Here is a 21,622-nt window from a genome sequence, read left to right on the forward strand (position 1 = left end):
ATCCTTTTTTGGCCCAAAAGAAGGCCACCATCCAGTCCGTTTGGACAGTACCTTAAGTCCCAAAGGAATTGGGTCAGAAAAATAAGCCATGAACAAGGATCAAAGTTCAAATTTCCTTTATTATTCTACCTAATCGGTAATCTCTGGTAATATGTGTTCTTCATGCATTAGTCTTGGTCCTCTTGGACATGACCAAGTTGAAAACACTAAACAGAAGCCGTGCACGCAGCACAACATGTTACCTAACCAAGTCCGTCACTTCAAAGAGCCAAAGTCAAATGGTTGTTCTTCTTTCCACTTTCTCTCCTTTCCTTCATACGCCGTGGCGGGCCAAGCACTCTCTGACTCTATATACAAATAGGAAGCTCAGTCGAACCTTATTTGTTAGTCTGAAATTTTTTTTGGTCGATTGCATTGTCATTCATTACTCATGTAACTCATCACTATCCCATCATAAACAGACATTGGTCCTGTCAAAATAAGGTCCTAAAAAAGATTGTGGCGTTCAATGTAGTGTGTCACTTTTAAGTTTTAACGGAAACTGTACACTTGCTCTTGATATATTATTCATCATTGGTCTGATAGATTTCTTTTTCTAAGATCCTAAATTCAATGCAAACCCAACTGAATCAAAGCCAAATTGCTATTTTTTTAGTTGAGACAAAAATTTTATTAGTGAATCCAAAGAATAAGTATTATACAACAAGCCCATTGATCTCCAGACAAGAAAGAAGCAAAAGAAAAAAAGAGAGGGGCCGAGAGAAAATAGCATGAGAATACAATGAAAGAAGCCAAATGCTTCACTGGTCATCCAAACCCAGAAAAAACAAAGAAAAACAAGAGAAACCCATCAACTACGATATTTACAAAAAAAGAAAAAATAAAAAATAAAAAAAGAAAGAAGAAGAAGACAGCGTGTAGAAGAAGAAGAGAGAAAAAGAAAGAGAATCTCAAAAAGAAAAAGAAATAAAGAGAAGAAGAAGAGAGAAAAAGAAAGAGAATCTCAAAAAGAAAAAGAAAAAGAGAAAGAGAAAAAGAAAAACCACCATATGAAGCAACCCAATCCACAGAATTCTTATACAGCAAGAACAGTAGACTTGGCGCCTATATCTTTTGATTCTTCAGCACTCTTTCTCTACATTCACAAACTTAAAATAAAACCCTCTCTCTCTTTCTCTCCCTCAACTCAGAAATCGAATCCTACACATTCATACGTACACACACATTGAGAATACAACAATGGGTTCAAGTAGCGGAGAAGAAAGGTCCGAAATCGTATTCTTCGACGTGGAGACCATCCGACGCGGCCAAAGGTCCGCCTTGTTGGAATTCGGGGCCATCCTGGTTTGCCCTAGAAAGCTCGTCGAGCTCGACAGCTTCGCCACCTTGGTCAGACCAGCTGATCTCTCTTTCATCTCCACTATGTATCCACGCAGCAATGGTATCACTCCCGACGCCGTCGTTTCCGCCCCTACCTTCCTCCAAATCTCCGATCGCGTTTACGACCTTCTCCACGGTCTCTCTCTCTCTCTCTCTCTCTCTTATAGTCTTTGTTCAGAAAATTTTGAGTTCTGATTTTACTTTTGAATCTTGTTTTAACGACTGAGGTGGAGCTAAGTTTCTGTTTGGTTGACGAGATAATATATATATATATATATATAATTTTCTATTTTCTATTATCTATTAACTAAAAAAAAAAAAAAAAAGCTAATAGAGTGCCGTTTTTGTACTCATTCTAATACTACTAAAAAAAACTTTTTATATTTATTAAAGGCATTTGGTCAAATTGGTGTGATAGATTTTTTTTTTCTTCTCAAGCCTATTTGTTTTCGTTTCATATTATATTCTCTATATATGGAAAGAGCGAATGCCACTTTTTTTTTTTTTTTTTTTTTTTTTTTTAATTTGAATGCATAAATCTACAGTAGTTTTGCTACATTATTTTTGGTCGGTTCAATTTGCAATGTTTCACAAAATAATAAAATATTAACACAACAAATTGACACAATATCATTCTAAAAAAAAATTTGACACAATATCTTTACAATTGTTGAGATGTTAATTTTTTATAGGTCAAAATAAAATAATAAAATATCGTATTGGAACCAACTATATCTAAAAATAAAGTTAAAGTGCAACATTTATAATATTTTTCATAACACTTTTATAACAAGTCATAGGTAATAAATTGTTATTGGTTCTAATTTAAACTTGCCAATAAAAATACTTTTTTGCCCACCAATAACAACTCGTAACAACCTACTACTTATAATTTAATATGAAAATATCATGGACATAACATTTCTTTTGTGAAAATATTAAAACATCTTGTTGTCGTTACTATATTTTAAAAACTGTTGAGCTATCAATTTTTTACCAGTCAAAATAAAATATAACAAAATTATAAAGGTATTATAAAAATGATATGTCATTTTGTTGTGTTTCTAAAAATTTTTTATTGGTTTAGTCAACGTTGTTAAACCAAAATTTACTGTTTCATGTACAATTTTCTTAGGTGGACTTTTTGTATTTTTTTTTTCTTTACGCACCATTTTATGTAAAAAACACCGTCTAACACATACATACAAAAAAAAAAAAAAAAAAAAAAAAAAAAAAAAAAACAAGAACATGAACAAAAACTTAGGATAAAAACACTTTTCATCCTTTATGTTTGGGTTAGTTTACAATTTCTCCTTTAACTTTAAAATTAAGCAATTTTTTCCTTAATATTTTGGAAAATAGCAAATATGTTATATTGTGATTCTCAAAAAACAAATGTCATATTGTGATTCTCTCAGTTAAACCTTAATGAAAACTTATGATTTTTAAAATATTTTATTGTGTAATGTCTAAAATACTTCCACTAAATTTTAACATTTCAAAATTTTTCTTCATTTATTTTGAGTTTTAGATGGTAGTAATGCTTGGAAAGTTGGAATGATAATATAAGGTATTTTATTTGTTATCTAAAGAACATTGATTTTTCTAGATTTAAATTTTCAAAACTTATAATTTATCTAAAGGAAAATTCCATGACAAATGCCTTTTGTTATCTTTTTTTTTTCTTAGCAAAATTTAGTTGCATATTGTTGGAAGAGGATGATATTTGTTATCATTCTTATAAGTTTTTAGGTGAAATTCATATTTTCGTCCTTACATTTTCAGGTGATTTCCATTTTAGTCTTTAGATTTTATTTTTACCGCTTTGAGTCCCTAAAAAAAAAAAAAAAAAAATCTCGTTTTTGTACATACTGTTATCTCATCAACGGAAATAATCTACGTAGCAATCGACAGAATGCACTGTTGGCACATTAAATGCTGATGTCAGCATTAAAATAATAATAAAATATTTTATTTAGCATTTTAAAAATGCCACATCATCTTTTAAAAACAAAAAAATTAATTTATGAATTTTAACTAAATAAAAAAAAGGAAAAAACAAAAATAAAAACCAAAAATCATATAAATTGAGATCTAGCTTTATCTTGAGGAAGAACAGACATGAACAAAAACCCAGAAAATTCAAAACCCAAAAACATCTTGGTGGACTTTAGAATCGTTTGATCTTAATCAATTATTTGTTAATCTGATTGAAGAACACAAAAAGTAAGAAAAGAAGAACAAAAAAAAAAGGGTACCTAAATTCTAAAACACACAGATTCAAACACGCATAAGAGACAACTTGCAATATGAAACACAAACACACATGATTAGCCAAAACCCAGAAATAACATAGATTGGTTAAAAAAAAAGATTTTTAAAAATCTAATGTGAGATGAGAGAAAAAACCCAGATCAAGTAGAAAAATAAAAACCAGATCAGTATTTTGAACAAACCCACTTCTGAACAACAAACTTTGCAACCGAAACAACATTATTCTTCCTACTCTCCATCCCTCTAGCTAAACTCTGAGCACCCAAAATTTTCAAAACCCAAAGAATACAAACCCAGAAAATTAAAGCAATTAAAACAAACCCATAAAATTAACACTAAACATTGGCCACAACAATAAGATTGGCGGAACAAAAACCACCACTCCCAATACATCAAAACTCACATCACCAAACCCACACCTTTTCAATCTAAGCACGGCAGATGCCATACACTTGAGTGGCGAAGGACAACGGGATTGTACCCGTTTGCCAGGCCTGTTTGGACCACCAAAACCACTTTGAAACCCAGAACCCGACCACCACAACTCTTAAATCACTCCCCATTTGGTTGAGCTTGAACCCACATGCCGCCGCTAGCCATGCCGTGACAGCAACTGGTCTCAACATCTCCTTCTAACCCAGATCAAACCGATCTCAGCCTCTCTCTTTCTAACTCATATCAAACCCATCAAACCAAGATCTCAAGACTAGAGAGAGATAAAGTTTGAGCTGAAAGTGTGATGAGAAACTCTCATTGTCTTCTCTCTCCCTTGGTTTCTACCTTAAAAAACTCCATTATAGTATGACTTTCTGAGCTCCCATGCCAAAGGTAGTTTGGTACATTGTACGCGCGCGGTTTCATCTCATCTAATGCATGGAAACCAAGGGAGAGAGAAGACAATGAGAGTTTCTTTGTCTTTCGGTAAAGTCTGTGTACATAACTTTACCACACTACTCAAGACAATGTGGCTTGAAATTAGAAAAAAAAAAATTTTATTAGCTTTGATGTTTTGGTGTAATGTGAGGGGTTTTATTTTGGACTTATTTGTGTTTAATTTTGTGTTGATGTGGATAACTGATAGATGTTTTTGAGTTTTGAATTTTTTGGGTTTGTGTCCTTGTTGGTTCTTACTCAAAATAAAGCCAGATGTCAATTTATATTATTTTTGGTTTTTATGTCTGTTTTTCCCTTTTATTTTTCATTTAGTTAAAATTCATAAATTAATTTTTTGTTTTTAAAAGATGAAGTGGCATTTTTAAAATGCTAAATAAAATATTATATTATTATTTTAATGTTGACGTCAGCATTTAATGTGTCAGCAATGCACTCCGTTTGTCACGTAGACTATTTCCATTAGTGAGATGACGATAGAGACAAAAACGAGATCGCCTTTTGATTTTAGGGACTAAAAGCGATAAAAATAAAATTTAGGGACCAAAGTGGGAATTGTTTGAAAATGTAGGGAAGAAAATGTGATTTCCGCAAAGTTTTTATTGAGTGGATGTATTACCTTTAGCAAATAGGTACTAAAAAAATATTATAGTAAAACATATATTTATATGTTAAATAGCTACTCTAACTTTGTGTGTGATCAAAATTCTTATATGAATGAGATTAACATTTGATGACATAATTATCAAAATTCTTAAAATTAATGTCTTTTTTGACTAATGTAAATCTCTATGTAGTTTAAAAATCAAATGATTTATATCTTTGTTTTGTGATATAAATAAAATCTAGAATTAACCTTAATTACTACTCTTATTCCATGATACATGCCTTGCTGGTGCTGCCCTAACTAGTGTGTGTATATATATATAATTATTATCCTTTCCTACTTTTTCTCATCAACCAAACAGAAGGAGAAAAGATTTCTTTTGTTTTGTTTTTGTTTTTAAACTAGCCTCAAGTATGCTTAGGAAGTTTATTAGGCTTACTTGAATGATTTTTTTTTTAAATCATATATTTTAATGTGGTTGTGGATTGTGAAAATGTTAGTTTCAATATTGAAATATGTTTGCTTTTATAGGAAAAGAAGAAAAAATGGTTCTTTTAGTCTTCTTTTTGAGAATACTAAGTATTTTTAACACACACACACGGGGAGAGGGGAGAAGATTTTTTAAAGAAATTTACAGTCGTGTATATCCAAAAATATCTAACTCTTGAATACACAACATTCTTTTAGTCTTCTTAATTTGCTTTGTTTGTTGCATATATTTATTTTAATTTTTTTTAAATATGATTTTTTGTGTGTGTATAGGACGGATTTGGGCAGGTCATAATATACTAAGATTCGATTGTGCAAAGATAAGAGAAGCATTTGTGGAGATTGGTAAGCCCGCACCTGAGCCTAAGGGTGCTATTGATTCATTGCAATTGTTGACACAGAAATTTGGAAGGAGAGCTGGTGACATGAAGGTATCAATCTCTCTATTCTTGATGAAATTGATGAAAAAGCAACATCTTATAAATATTAGCATTAGTTCTTATAAGGTTACAATTTGGTTCCTAAGCCCAAACGGTAAAAGGATATAGGCCCAAAGAGTCCAATACAATGAATTTGTAGAGAGTGAGTTAGAAAATTAGGTTCTAATGAGTTGGGTAACAACTATAATGGATCCAGATCACAACAAAGTAAAGATAGACTGGTTTTATCTAAAGAAAATCGTCATCGGCACAATCTGAGGAGATCCGTTCTTGTATATATTTCTTGAATTTGATTACAAGTACAGTTCTTGTTGCTATAGTGTTTTTCTCTTAATTTTCTGATCCCCTTCTCTTAGGGTCTTCTTTTTGTTTTATACTATCCTCCTTCTTTCATCTCTACCCTCCACATGTAAATTAGATTGCTGGTGTTGATCTTTGCCCTATCAGCACCTTCTTGAAGTCTCCTGGAATGGTGCCCTGGATGGCAAACCACACCTTTGAACCTCGGCTTTGCTCAACCGAGGATGCATTCATCCTCGGACCACCTTCTTGGACTTTTATGACCAAAACTCACCTCTTTGTTCACTAACACGGACTCCCATTACAGTGTTTTACCTGTCCTCGGACTACATAATGTCCTCGGATTGGCCCCCTGACCAAATATATATAAAGATACATACTACTGGGCCTATCACTCCTACAGTTCTCATTCTTAAAAGATTTTTCTAAGCATAGGAAACAAGCAAAAAAAAAAAAAAATTGGATTTAATTCTTGGAATTATTATATTATCGAAAGAATTAAAGAACTGTAGGGTAGGTTTAGCAATTAGGACAAAATTGGTTAGTGGCAAAAGGAATTCTTTTTAATTAAAAATTAGAAAGAATTTTTGGATGTGTGTTTTTCAGCTTTATGATGTATCTATAGAGTCTTGAGCTATATGATGTTTCCATAAAGGGGTGATCACCAAATTTGATAATTTTTCCCTTTTTTTTTTTAAATGGTTTTATGCTGTTTTGGAAGATGCTTAAATTTGGATATCAACTTGTTGATTGGCTTTAGGATGATAACCTTTATTTACAAAAGAAAATAATTATTTTCATCAATCTTTTTCATCTTATTATATGCAGTTTTAAGACCCAGTAATTATTATTTTTGTTAGTGTATAGCTTAGACTAGTTTAGCCCATTGGGCTTAGCCCAGTATACTGTACTTGTAATTTACTCCTTTTACTTGTACTGCATATATACCTAACCTATATAAGGCTCTTTATTGTACATTATTATATACACATCAATATAAAGACTATTCAGTCTTTCTCACACTTTATATTCTTAACATGGTATCAGAGCCATTCCTCTGACTTTCTGGTTCCTGTGGACATCTCCGGCGTTTTTCCGCTGCCCTCGCCTTCATTCAGTAGCCACTGTCAGAAGCGAGTCACCGCCGTCACGCTCACAGTCCCAGCAACTCTCGGATCTCATTGTTCTACTCATCCAACTGTCAAAGCAAAGGCATTGAGTGACTGAACAGACAATCCTAAGCAAAACCTAACCAAGAACGGCCAGAAAACACCTCACACACGCCTCCACGCGCCATCTGAAGTTTCTTCCTCACGAGCACGTGCTCCACGATCCGCCACGCACCGTCACTCTCCCTCATGCGCCACACGCGCCAGATCACACGGACTCCACGCGCCCACACGCGCTCACACACGCCTGCTCCGTTTCATGAACTGCCACGTCAGCCTTAGGGTGACGTCACGCTGCCATGTCAGCACACGTCATCCGTTGACCGTTGACTTGACCAGACCAGACCGTTGACCGTTGACTTGACCATTGACCGTTGACTGTTGACTTTGACCATTGACCAAGTCAAATTTTTTAACAGGACCTGTCTTGCTCAGTTTTTCGAGTAGATTCTGATTTTGGGCCCCATTTCTGCATTTGAGGTCTCTAAATCTCACTTTTTGGTCATTTTTTTCATTATGGCTTAACAAAGCGAACGAGATATCATACGTCCTATTACCATCATGTTGGATGGTCTTACTAGCTATCATGCATGGTCTCAGAATATGACTGTCTTTCTCAAGGGTCGTAAACTGTGGAGATATGTGACTGTTTCAATTCCTAAGCCAATACCAAACCATAAGTCCAAAGCCACAGTTGCTGAAGAGTCTTCCAAGACTGCTGTTACAACAGATGATTATGAAGAACGTCTAGAGGAATGGGAGAGAATTCAGAGTAAGATCTTGTCTTGGTTTATCAATACCTCTATTCCCTCCATTCATAATCTTCTTCCTCGTCTTGAAACTGCTGAGGCTGCTTGGAAATTTTTGGCCGATCGCTATAACTGCACTAATGATTCAAGTTTGGAGTTTCACATTGAATCAAAACTTTATCAAATGTGCCAAGAGACAGGTCAGTCTATTTTTGATTTTTATTCTCAGACTTCTACTATGTGGGAACAACTCTCTGCTGCAGATCCTCCACTGGTGTGTTCTAAGGACATTGAGCTCTTTATCAAATATCGGGATCGCCGTAAATTTATGCACTTCATGATGGGTTTACGTGAGGATTTTGAGCCTACTAGGGCTTCTCTGCTTAGCCGATCTCCTACTCCTTCTCTTGATGCTGCAGTAAAGGAGCTCATTTCTGAGGAGAATTGTCGGCCTACTTATCACGTGACATCATCTAATCATGTATTGGCTACACCTTCACCACAGCCTTCCATTGTTGCATTCACTGCTCCTCTGCAAATAAACTCCGGGAGTCCCACCTCTCAGTCTTTCAAAAGTACTCACTGCAAGTTTTGTCGTGCTAAAGGTCATGACATCTCTGTTTGTCGCAAGCTACAGAAATTTGTGCAAGAACAGAATAAAGCTTCTCTTCCTCAGGCAACTGATGTATGTCCTTCAGATCCATCAGTTCCTACAGGTCCATCTTTGGCTTCCTCACTTACTACGGCTGATATTGAGACAGTTGTTCAATAGGTTTTATCCCGCACTTCTACTGGCCTTTCTGTCACCTCAGGTAAACAACCTTGGTTTTTTGATACTGCATGTTGTAACCATATGACTCCTGATGAATCCCAATTTTCTGATAAGGCACCCTTAGAACATCCAATTACCATTTACACTGCTGATGGAACTTCTATGCCTGTTAGTCATAAAGGAACAATCTCTTCTCCTTGTTTATCCCTTAGTGACACTTTTCATATTCCAAAGTTATCCCTCAATTTGCTTTCTGTTGGTCAACTTTGCGAATTAGGCCTAGATCTTCTATTTACTAATCATGGTGTGGATGTGCAGGATTCCCAGACGGGTCAAGTGCTTGGGACAGGCCATAAGGTTGGTCGCATATTTGAGGTTCATGACTTGAAGATTCCTTCACAAGTTGTTTCTGCAGCTGCTATCACTGCCACCTCCTCACCTGATCTATAGCATGCCCATCTTGGTCATCCATCCTTATCTCGTCTTCAGTTGTTAGTTTTTCAAGGTCATTTAGGTTTAGTTCAGTTTCAAAAATTTGATTGTACTTTCTGTCATTTTGGCAAACAAACAAAATTGCCCTTTAATAAAAGTGACTCATTTTCTTCTGCCCCTTTTGATCTTATACATTCTGATATTTGAGGTCCTGCACCTGTTCCCACTGAGGGGGGATCTAAATATTTTGTCATATTTGTGGATGATTTTTCTCGATATACTTGGATTTATCTGCTTCACCATAGGTCTGAACTTGTGTCTATTTACCAAACATTTCATAAAATGATTGAAACACAGTTCAATCGCACCGTTAAAGTCTTTCGATCAGATAATGCCCAAGAATATAATGATAAATCTTTCCTATCCTTTTTAGACAGTCATGGTACTCTTCCTCAGCGATCTTGTCCTTACACCTTTCAACAAAATGGTCGTGCAGAACGAAAACATCGTCATATTCTTGATGTTGTCCGCACCCTTCTCATTTCTGCTTCTCTTCCTGAGCGCTTTTGGGGTGAGGCCGCACTCACTGCTGTGCACACCATTAACAAATCACCATTTGAGCTTCTCTATGGTCAAACTCCCGACTACTCCTCTCTTTGGGTTTTTGGTTATGCTTGCTTTGTCTCTTTTCCTCCTTATGAACGAACAAAGCTCCAACCTCGTACTCGTCTCTGTTGTTTCCTTGGTTATGGTGTGTCTTAAAAAGGGTTTCGCTGCTATGATCCCATTTCTCATCGCCTTCGTGTCTCCCCTCATCAGTGGCGGCGCCATGTACAGGTTAGGGTGTTCCCAGGAACACCCTGACCTGAAAAAAATTAAAAAAAAAATTATATTTAATCTATGCTAGGAACACCCTCATCCCAAAATTAGGAACACCCTCAATCACAAAATTAGGAATACCCTCAAATTAAATAATAATAATAAAAAAATTTATCTGTTCTACTTTCAAGCCAAAAAAAAAAAAAAAAAAAAAAAAAACCCAAAAAAAATTTGAACTAAAATCTGAAAAAAAAAAAAAAAAATTTGTTAACAGAGCCAAGCCCACTGCCCACGGCAAGCCAAGCCCACGGCAAACCCGGAAAGCCCAACATAATATGGAGTAGCAAACCCATGGATTCTCACCCCAAAAAAAAAAAAAAATACAGAGCAAATCAGAAATCAAACCACGGTCACGTCGTTGGCAGAGATCAAGACAGTCTATACTCTATACAAAGCAAAAGCAAACCAAACCCCATTACCCAACACTGCAATACAGAGGCGTTTATCAAAAAAAGAAAGAAACCAAATACAGAGCAAAAAAGAAACCCCAAACCCAGAGCAAACCAAACCCACGGTGGCGCCGCCACTGCTCGCAGGCGCAGCTCGCTTCGTAACCTCCGCCGCTCCTCGTCTAGTCGTCGTCCCTCGTTCGCCCGTCATCGTCGTCGTCGCTCGTCGCCCGCCGTCGTCGCTCGTCGCTTGCCAGTCGTCGCTTGCCCGTCGTCGCAGATCAGATCGGTCTCATCGTCTTAGCTGCTCCGGTGCTCGGCCAGTCGGCCTCAAGGTATTTCTCTCCCTTTTTCTCTCTGACTCTCTCTCTCTCTCTCTCTCACTGAAATGAAAATGTCTGATGCCTTTCTCTCTTTCTTTATTCTAGTCTTTAACTCAGTAACTCTCTCTCTCTCTCTCTCTCTCTCTCTTTTGAACTGTAATACTCTGATTGGCTGGGCTGCCGAATCTTTACTCTCTTTTTTTTTTTTTGGGAACCAATCTTTACTTTTAACTTTATTTTGCTTTTTGTCTGTTTTTTTTTTTGGCTTTATCTTATAGCTTTATCTTATTCGTTGCTTTTGTTTGTTGGGCAGTAACTCAGTGTGTGTTGGTGTGGGTGTTGTTGAGATATTGATTAGTAATATGTATTGTGATTGTGAAATTTTCTAATTGGCAGGTTGTGATTGGGGGATGGTTTGTGCTTGTCTATTGAGTGGGGTAGGGATAGATGGGCTGATGGGCAGTGGGCACATGGGGCCGGGTAGTAAATAATAATTAAAGCAGTGTAATGTGTTGCACATTACACTACTTTTATTATGCTGCATATGAGATGTATAATGTTTAGCTCTTTTAGTGTAATGTGCACAAGGAACTAAACAATATAACAAATTAAAGCAATATAATTAATAACAAATAAATTAAAGTAATATAGTTTATTGTTACGCTAAACAACACTAATTAAAACAGTATAATTAACCAATATATTATAAAAGACAAATAAATTAAATTATGTTAGGCTAAATAATAATTAATAATTTTATAATTAATGAAACAATAATGTAACAAATTATAGTTTATAAAAGACAAACAAATTAATAAAACAACTAAACAACAATAATTAATAATTTTATTAATATTTCAAATAAACTTATAGTTTTTTGTTTATTCTTTTGCTAGAATTATGGACAAATATTTGATAAGAAAACCACGTACCCAAGATTCAACTCCTGCACAAGATTCATCTTTATCTTCTAAGCGAATTCGTGTTGACTTTAACTTAGAGAATCTTCCTTCAGAGCCTGGGCTACGAGAAAAAATATCATCTTATCATCCTAATCATCATGATGAAATAAAAAGATATTATTTAACAAAAGGCCGTTGTCAACCTGTTTTACACAGTGATGATTACCCTATATCTTATTTTTCTGGAAAACCCCATCGATTTATATCCAAATGGTATAAAGATAGATACTGGTTGGAATATAGTATAGACAAAGATGCAGTATTCTGTTTTTATTGCTACCTATTTGAGCAAGATGTTGGTAAGCAAGGAGGAGGTGACACTTTTGTAACGAAGGGATTCAAACTTTGGAATTAGAAAGATAAGTTAAATTCCCATGTTGGAGGAGTTAATAATGCTCATTACCAAGCTGTCCAAAAGAGTAATGATCTGTTGAAGGAAAAGCAACACATTTAAAGTGTTTTTATTAAGCAATCAAATCAAGATAAAATTGACTATCGGATTCAATTAAATGCAATAGTTGATTACGTAAGATTCCTTTTATGCCGGGGATTAGCTTTTCGTGGTCACGATGAATCTCAAGGTTCAAGTGATAAAGGAAATTTCCTTGAGCTTGTATAATTTTTGGGGGATCACAATGAATTTATCAATGAAGTGTTGCAAAAAGCTCCGAAAAATTGCAAGCTTACCCACCCTAACATTCAAAAAGACATTGTGAATGCAATTGCACGTGAAACATCCAAAGCCATCATCAAGGATCTTGACAATGGGTTCTTTTCAATATTAGTTGATGAGTTACGTGATATCTCAGTGAAAGAACAAATGGCCCTCGTTCTTCGTTATGTGAACAAAGAAGGAATTATTATAGAGCGATTCCTTGGTATTGTACATGTAGCAAGTACTACCGTTTTGTCACTCAAGCATGCTATTGAATGTTTACTTTGTGAACATAATTTGAGTTTATCGAACCTACGTGGGTAAGGTTATGACGGGGCTAGTAATATGCAAGGTGATATTAAAGGTCTCAAAACTTTAATTTTGAAAGAGAACAAGTCAGTATTTTATATCCATTGTTTTGCTCATCAACTTCAATTGACACTTGTTGCTGTTTCTAAAAATCACATTAACATTGCTGAAATTTTTTATGTGGTTAGTAATTTAGTAACTGTTGTTAGAGGGTCTTGTAAGAGACGAGATGCTCTTCGAGATACACAATTTGCCAAAATTAAAGAAGATTTAGAGAATGGTGTACGTAGAAGTGGACAAGGTTTGAATCAAGAGACAAATCTTAAACGTCCTGGTGATACACGTTGGGGATCATATTATGGGATCATTCTCAGTTTGATTTTGATATTCTCTGCTGTTGTTGATGTACTAGAAATTATTGAAGAAGATGGCCTCTCCGACCAAAAAGTTGAAGCTCGATCTATTATAAGGTCAATTCTTTCTTTTGAATTTGTCTTTGCTCTACACTTGATGAAAAATATTTTAGGGATCACAAATGAGTTGTCAATAGCATTACAAAAAAAAAATCAAGATATAGTAAATGCTATGGATCTTGTTAAAGTGTCTAAGCAACGGTTGCAAGTGATGAGAGATGATGGATGGGCATCTTTATTGGCTGAAGTATCTTTATTTTGTACCTCACATGATATTCCTATCTTGGACATGGAAGCGATATTTGTAGTTAGTGGGAGGCCGTGACGCAACACCCAACAAAATACAAATTTACATCATTATCGTGTTGAGCTATTCTACACAGTCATAGATATGCAACTTCAAGAGCTTAACAACCGTTTTTCTGAGGCGAATACCGATTTACTACTTTGTATGGCTTACTTGAATCCAAGTAATTCATTTGTGATTTTCGATAAGGAAAAGTTGATACGTCTAGCTAAGTTCTATCCCTCTGATTTTCTTGGGACAGATATTTTGGCACTTGACTCTCAACTGCAGAATTATATTTTTGATATACGCAACAATGACTTCTTTTTAGAGCTTCAAGGAGTTAGTGAACTTGCTGAAAAGTTAGTGCGCACAAGAAAACACGAGACTTATCCATTAGTCTATTTGCTAGTGAAGCTAGCTTTGACCCTTCCAGTTGCTACTGCAACAGTAGAAAGAAGTTTTTCAGCAATGAAATATGTAAAGAATGAACTGCACAATCGAATGGGAGATCAATGGATGAATGATTACTTGGTTGTGTATATTGAAAAAGATGTAGTTTGTAGCATTGATAATGAGACTATTATGCAACGATTTCAAAATATGAAAACTCGTAGAAGGCAATTGTAAATTTTATGTATTTGTGTATTTTTTGATTGTTGTTGTTGTTATCAATATATAAAATTTTCTTTTTATTAGATTGTGTAATTTATACTTATTGAGGAACACCCTAAAAAAATTTCCTGGAGTCGCCACTGCCCGTCATGTTGAGTTTTGGGAACATCATCCTTTCACGAGTCTTCAGCAGTTTCCTGCATCTTCTTCCTCAGAGTCTCCCATTTTTATTGATCTTTTCCTCCCTCTCTATCCTGAACTTGTGGAGGATTCTTCAACATCGGCTGCCTCTCCAGACAACTCATCTCCGGTTCTGTCTCCGGCATATGACCCGCTTGTCTTGGATCCTATGGCACCACCCTCTCCTGAGTCTCCTGTTGGTCCTGAACTTCGTCGTTCCACTCGGGTAAGCATTCCTCCCCCTTATCTCACTGATTATTATTACTCTTTTACTCTTGCCACCCTCTGTGAACCTCACACCTATCGTGAGGCCCATACTGACCCTCTTTGGCAGCAAGCTTTGAATGAAGAACTAGATGCCCTTCATAAGAATCACACTTGGAATATGATTGATATGCCTCTTGGTCAGTCTGTAGTAGGTTTTAGGTGGGTTTACAAGATCAAGACTAAGGCTGATGGATCTGTTGAACGATACAAGGCTCGCCTAGTTGCCAAGGGCTTTACTTAGGAGTATGGTATTGACTATGAGGAAATATTTGCTCTTATTGCCTGCCTTACATTTGTTAGATGTCTCATTGCTGTGGCTGCTGTTCGCCGTTGGCCTCTTTATCAAATGGATGTGAAGAATGCTTTCCTCAATGGAGACCTCCATGAAGAAGTGTACATGCAACCACCCCCTGACTATCCACACTCAGGCAATCAAGTTTGCCGCCTTCGCCGTGCTCTTTATGGCCTCAAGCAGGCTCCTTGAGCTTGGTTTGAAAAGTTTAGCTCAGTTGTTGCTCAGCAAGGTTTCATTTCGAGTCCTCACGACACTACTCTCTTTGTTCGAAGATCCTCTGCTGGTATCACTCTTATTCTTCTTTATGTTGATGATATGATTATTACTGGAGATGATTCTGCAGGTATTCACTCTCTTCAGCACTTCCTTAGTCAGCATTTTGAGATGAAAAATCTGGGCACTCTCAGCTATTTTCTTGGGCTTAAGGTTACCTCATCCTCTGATGGATACTATCTTTCCCAGGCTAAATATGCTTCTGATCTTCTCTCCAAAGCTGGTGTCACCGATAACAAGACTGTTTCCACTCCTTTGGAATACAATGCAAAGCTCACACCCTTAGACGGTGAACCTATATCCGATGCTACTCACTATCGTCAGTTGGTTGGCAGTTTGATCTATCTAACTGTTACTCGTCCGGATATTTCACATGCCGTGGGTATGGTTAGTAAGTTCATGGATGCACCTCGTTCTGTCCACTATGTTGCTGTTCTTCGGATTCTCCGATATGTCAAAGGCACACTTTATCATGGTCTGCATTACTCCTCTCGATCTTCTCTCGAGCTTCATGCTTATTCAGATGCTGACTGGGTAGGTGATCCGACTGATCGATGCTCTATCACAGTTTTCTGTTTTCTGTTAGGTACTTCTCTGGTCTCGTGGCGCAGCAAGAAGCAGGATGTGGTTTCCCGTTCCAGTACTGAGGCTAAGTATCGTGCCCTTGCCGACACCACTTGTGAGCTTGTTTGGCTTCGCTGGCTCTTGGCTGACATGGATGCTCCACAGCCCACTGCCACTCCTCTTTATTGTGATAATCGTAGTGCTATCTACATTGCTCATAATGATGTCTTCCACGAACGCACCAAGCATATTGAGATCGACTGCCACATCACTCGCCAACATCTCAAGAAAGGAAATCTCAAGTTATTCTCCATCTCCTCTACTGATCAGCCTGCTGATATCTTTACCAAGACTCACCCGCCTGGTCGTCTTTAAGATCTTATATCCAAACTCCAGTTGGCTTCCTCCTTGCCACCTCGAGTTTGAGGGGGGATGTTAGTGTATAGTTTAAACTAGTTTAGCCCATTGGGCTTAGCCCAGTATACTGTACTTGTAGTTTACTCCTTTTACTTGTACTGCACACATACCTAGCCTATATAAGGCTCTCTATTGTACATTATTATATACACATCAATATACAGACTATTCAATCTTTCTCACACTTTATATTCTTAACAATTTTTATCATGTAGACCTTAAAACCTGTTGTTGTGGATACTGACCCCAAAAATTTTGGGATTAAAGCCTTAAAACTTGTCAGTTACGATATTATTAGAGACATCTTAGGCTATCCTTATTTAATTGCTTGTGTGACAGAGACTTTATATGATGACAATTTCATATCTTTGGAGTTGGTGCACATGGGGAGGTGTATACCAACATTTCTCTCAGCTTTCTTAGCTTTATCAACATCTTAATATGAGTTTCCGTAGTTCATTTGTTACTGTTGTTTATACACGATCAGATGGATTTTCAAGTCATGTGAAAGCTTGAGGGTAGTTGTTGTATTATAGGTTTTGACTGATTGGAAAATTTGAAATATTGATTTGGTCACATTTTTCACTTTAGATGGCCACTCTTGCAACTTATTTTGGGCTTGGAGAACAGACACACAGGTAATTGTGCAAACCTAAGAGGAGACACTTGCTCTAGATTAGCCTGGTAATATTTTTTTTGGTCAAAGCTAATCTTTTCGGTGATGTATTATTCTTCAGGAGCTTGGATGATGTTCGGATGAATCTTGAAGTTCTCAAGTATTGTGCAACTGTTTTGTTCTTGGTAATTTAATAATTTTGAAAGCTATAAAATGTACTTATCTTTGAGTGATATGCCACTACTATCAACATTTCTATTTTTAATAGATTTCTCATGAATTATGTAAATAAAGCACCCGTTTGGTTTGTCTTTAAAGATTTGACACGTACTATTTTAAATGTCTCGGGTAATATGCTTGTACCATGAGAGCACTAGTCATTTGAATACTGCATGCCATTAGAAGTTAGACATGCTTTCCTCAGGTTTGGTGACAGTAAACAATCCTACATGATGTCCGGTTGGAGTACATTATTAATTTATTCCACTTCATGCCTAATTCTGTTTTCAGCAGGTGTTTTACTGCAATTGTTAACTCGGATAATTTTTTTTTATTTGTTAGTTGAGTTAATTTGGTTCCCATTTTGTTCTAAATTGCTACAAAATATATACTCACTCTCTCTCTCTCTCTCTCTGAGCATGCTTTTGGCTCTTTAAACTTCTGAACCATCCATGCCTCTCTTATGAACACATTTTGACTACATAAATCCTGAAATAAGTAGGCCTCACTAGGAAGAATTAGTGGAGTGCCATGCACTCTCTGATGTAACCTTACTTTAATTCTTTAGTATATATGTTTATTTGAATTTTCAAGTAGTAGAGGTTTTCTCTTCTAGACATTTACTTTTAGCTCAGACAGTCCATCCCTGATTGATTGGAATTTGGATGGACATATATTATGTCCTTCCTGGTGTCTTTGACAGAGGCTGAGTATAATGTCTGGTAGAAAAATGCATGCTTTATAAGGTTTGATATTGACAAAAATCTGCGAACATGCAGGAGTCAAGCCTTTGCATCACAGCAGAGGAGGTTGAGCCTAATACAGCTCAACGAAATCCTTTTGACATGGGCCAGCTTAGCAATGAAATGGAGGAGTCGTATGAGCTGTCTTCCACAGAGTCTTCCGAGATGTATTCTGTAGAGTCTTCTGCAGTTGCTGTCTCTGATGGTCGCAGTGACTTAGCAGGGTTTTTAGAGCCTAACGAAGTTCTTATTCCTTCTATCTGCGCATCTTTTGTTACATTTAGTCAAAGAATACAATTATTTCATGAAGGTTTCATTTTGCGGCTTTGTTGTAGTCATTTGGAAGTGCGGTTTGGAATAAGTAAAAACTTTCTTGATCATGCTGGCCGGCCTCGGTTGAACTTTGTGGTTAACGCCCCAGAGAGTTTATGTAAGGTTCTCGATGCATGTGATCGTATTGCACGGAAGTTGTCCTCGGATTTGGTTAGCAGCTCTGAATGGTGGCCTGTTGTGATTAGGAAAGATGGCTTTGTCAACAACCCTACAGTGAGGCTGCAGTAAGTTTGCTCTTATTATTTTGCTCTCTCTCTCTCTCTATTTATATATATATATATATATATATTGTGATTGGTGGAAAAAAATGCCTCAATTTTAGCAGTATTAACGAAAGTTGAGATTGCAGCCCGAAAGATGTTTTTTCCTTGACGTTGAACTCTACTATAGTAGGAATAGGATAGTCCTGATATGCTTTTCTCCATAAAAAATATTTCTTGATCAGTACATCACAGCCTAAAATATCTTGCATGCTCAGTCCTACATTCTTGTTAATATGTCGGATTTTAGTTAAATTTGTTTTAATTTCTCTTTCATGGATGAAAGTGAAACCATTATTAATATTTTACCCCTCATTTGAGTTTGAAGCATATTCATTTTTAGATTTTGCTAATGTGTGCCCTAAGGGCACACAATAATTTTCATTTTTGGAAAAAAAATTTTCGAGAATTGAAAAAGTATGGACAGTTTTTTCAATTTCCTAGGAAATTATTTTACAAATGGATAGCTTAATGTGTGCCCTAACTGGACCGTTCATTTTTATAGATATTTTACTTAGGCTACTTTGAAACTGAGGCATGAAGATATTTTGGGATTTAACAGTTGCAACTTGCAACTGCTTGAATTATATAATTATAGTCATAAAATATTGGAGATCTGTTTCTCCTGTTTGTATAATATGCAAGAACAGAAAGCATTAATGTAAATGTCGTAAAGTTCTCCATAATTGAAGTTACCTGATGAGATATGTAATTGTTTTGTAACAACAGCATTCCATATACCATATCTGGAGATAATCCATACCAAACAGAGATGTATCAAAAAGATTCAGGCGGCATGCAAAAGCTCGTGTTCAGTAAATATGATGCAGCAGAGCTTGATTCCTTGTTCACTCCCGGTACCTTTGTGGATGCATTCTTTTCTATAGATCCATATGACTATCAGCAGAGTGCAGGCATTCGTTTGGTGGCAAAAAAATTGATTATCCATTCTTGATGAGAGAAGACGATCTCTAATTTGCTCAATAGGACCAGTTTGCTCTGTAAATTTGTAATGTTGGTCCGAATAGAGTAACATAAAGAAAGAAAATTTTTTTAATGTTAGGATGGAAAGGACTGTTAAGAATATAAAATATAAGGAAGACTGAAAAGTCTGTATATTAATGTGTATACAACAATGTACAATAGAGAGCCTTATATAGGCTAGATATGTGTGCAGTACAAGTAAAAGAAGTAAAGTACAAGTACAGTAAACTGGGCTAAGCCCAATGGGCTAAGCTAGTACAAGCTATACACTAACATCCCCCCTCAAACTCGAGGTGGCAAGGAAGAAGCCAACTGGAGTTTGGATATAAGATCTCGAAGACGACCAGGCGGGTGAGTCTTGGTAAAGATATCAGCAGGCTGGTCAGCAGAGGAGATGGAGAATAACTTGAGATTTCCTTTCTTGAGATGCTGGCGAGTGATGTGGCAGTCGATCTCAATATGCTTGGTGCGTTCATGGAAGACATCATTATGAGCAATGTAGATAGCACTACGATTGTCACAATAAAGAGGAGTGGCAGTGGGTTGTGGAGCATCCATGTCAGCCAAGAGCCAGCGAAGCCAAACAAGCTCACAAGTGGTGTCGGCAAGGGCACGATACTCAGCCTCAGTACTGGAACAGGAAACCACATCCTGCTTCTTGCTGCGCCACGAGACCAGAGAAGTACCTAACAAGAAACAGAAACCTGTGATAGAGCATCGATCAGTCGGATCACCTGCCCAGTCAGCATCTGAATAAGCATGAAGCTCGAGAGACGATCGAGAGGAGTAATGCAGACCATGATAAAGTGTGCCTTTGACATAGCGGAGAATCCGAAGAACAGCAGCATAGTGGACAGAACGAGGTGCATCCATGAACTTACTAACCATACCCACGGCATGTGAAATATCCGGACGAGTAACAGTGAGATAGATCAAACTGCCAACCAACTGACGATAACGAGTAGCATCGGATAGAGGTTCACCATCCAAGGGTGTAAGCTTTGCATTGTATTCCAAAGGAGTGGAAATAGTCTTATTATCGGTGACACCGGCTTTGGAGAGAAGATCAGAAGCATATTTAGCCTGGGAAAGATAGTAGCCATCAGAGGATGAGGTAACTTCTAGCCCAAGAAAATAGCTGAGAGTGCCCAGATCTTTCATCCCAAAATGCTGACTAAGGAAATGCTGAAGAGAGCGGATACCTGCAGAATCATCTCCAGTAATAATCATGTCATCAACATAAAGAAGAATAAGAGTGATACCAGCAGAGGATCTTCGAACAAAGAGAGCAGTGTCATGAGGACTCGAAGTGAAACCCTGCTGAGCAACAACTGAGCTAAACTTTTCAAACCAAGCTCGAGGAGCCTGCTTGAGGCCATAAAGAGCACGGCGAAGGCGGCAAACTTGATTGCCTGAGTGTGGATAGCCAGGGGGTGGTTGCATGTACATTTCTTCATGAAGGTCTCCATTGAGGAAAGCATTCTTCACATCCATTTGATAAAGAGGCCAACGGCGAACAGCAGCCACAGCAATGAGACATCTAACAGATGCAAGACGAGCAACAGGAGCAAATGTTTCCTCATAGTCAATACCATACTCCTGAGTAAAGCCCTTGGCAACTAGGCGAGCTTTGTATCTTTCAACAGATCCATCGGCCTTGGTCTTGATCTTGTAAACCCACCTACAACCTACTACAGACTGACCAGGAGGCAAATCAACCATATCCCAAGTGTGATTTTTATGAAGGGCATCTAGTTCTTCATTCATAGCTTGCTGCCAAAGAGGGTCAGTATGAGCCTCACGATAGGTGTGAGGTTCATAGAGAGTGGCAAGAGCAAAAGAGCAATGATAATCAGTGAGATAAGGAGGAGGAATGCTTACCCGAGTGGAACGACGAAGTTCAGGACCAATAGGAGACTCAGGAGAGGGTGGTGCCACAGGATCCAAGACAGGCGGGTCATATGCCGGAGACAGAACCAGGGATGAGTCGTCTGGAGAGGCAGTCGATGTTGAAGAATCCTCCACAAGTTCAGGATAGAGAGGGAGGAAAAGATCAGTAAAAATGGGAGACTCTGAGGAAGAAGATGCAGGAAACTGCTGAAGACTCGTGAAAGGACGATGTTCCCAAAACTCAACA

The 21,622-nt window shown here is 37.1% G+C and overlaps 2 protein-coding genes across 2 annotated transcripts; both read left to right on the forward strand.

Annotated features, from left to right (window-relative positions):
- Window positions 1-1,073: 1,073 nt before the first annotated feature.
- Window positions 1,074-19,570, forward strand: LOC115964138 (protein NEN1-like). Its single transcript, XM_031083477.1, has 6 exons — window positions 1,074-1,516; window positions 5,915-6,072; window positions 16,922-16,968; window positions 17,068-17,131; window positions 17,945-18,465; window positions 19,231-19,570. The coding sequence occupies exons 1-6, from the start codon at window positions 1,240-1,242 to the stop codon at window positions 19,454-19,456; spliced, it is 1,293 nt and encodes a 430-aa protein (XP_030939337.1). The 5' UTR covers window positions 1,074-1,239; the 3' UTR covers window positions 19,457-19,570.
- LOC115964139 lies at window positions 7,936-10,370 on the forward strand. The gene is made up of 2 exons (XM_031083478.1): window positions 7,936-9,111; window positions 9,390-10,370. The coding sequence occupies exon 1, from the start codon at window positions 8,112-8,114 to the stop codon at window positions 9,069-9,071; it is 960 nt and encodes a 319-aa protein (XP_030939338.1). The 5' UTR covers window positions 7,936-8,111; the 3' UTR covers window positions 9,072-9,111; window positions 9,390-10,370.
- Window positions 19,571-21,622: the final 2,052 nt, after the last annotated feature.

This window comes from Quercus lobata, chromosome 10 (assembly GCF_001633185.2).
Source record: "Quercus lobata isolate SW786 chromosome 10, ValleyOak3.0 Primary Assembly, whole genome shotgun sequence".
Lineage (NCBI taxonomy): Eukaryota > Viridiplantae > Streptophyta > Magnoliopsida > Fagales > Fagaceae > Quercus > Quercus lobata.

Coding starts and splice junctions, on each gene's coding strand:
- LOC115964138 (XM_031083477.1), top strand. CDS start 1,240: ATGGGTTCAAGTAGCGGAGAAGAAAGGTCCGAAATCGTATTCTTCGAC. Junction 16,969..17,067: donor CTTGGAGAACAGACACACAG/GTAATTGTGCAA, acceptor ATTATTCTTCAG/GAGCTTGGATGATGTTCGGA. Junction 17,132..17,944: donor GTGCAACTGTTTTGTTCTTG/GTAATTTAATAA, acceptor GCGAACATGCAG/GAGTCAAGCCTTTGCATCAC.
- LOC115964139 (XM_031083478.1), top strand. CDS start 8,112: ATGTTGGATGGTCTTACTAGCTATCATGCATGGTCTCAGAATATGACT.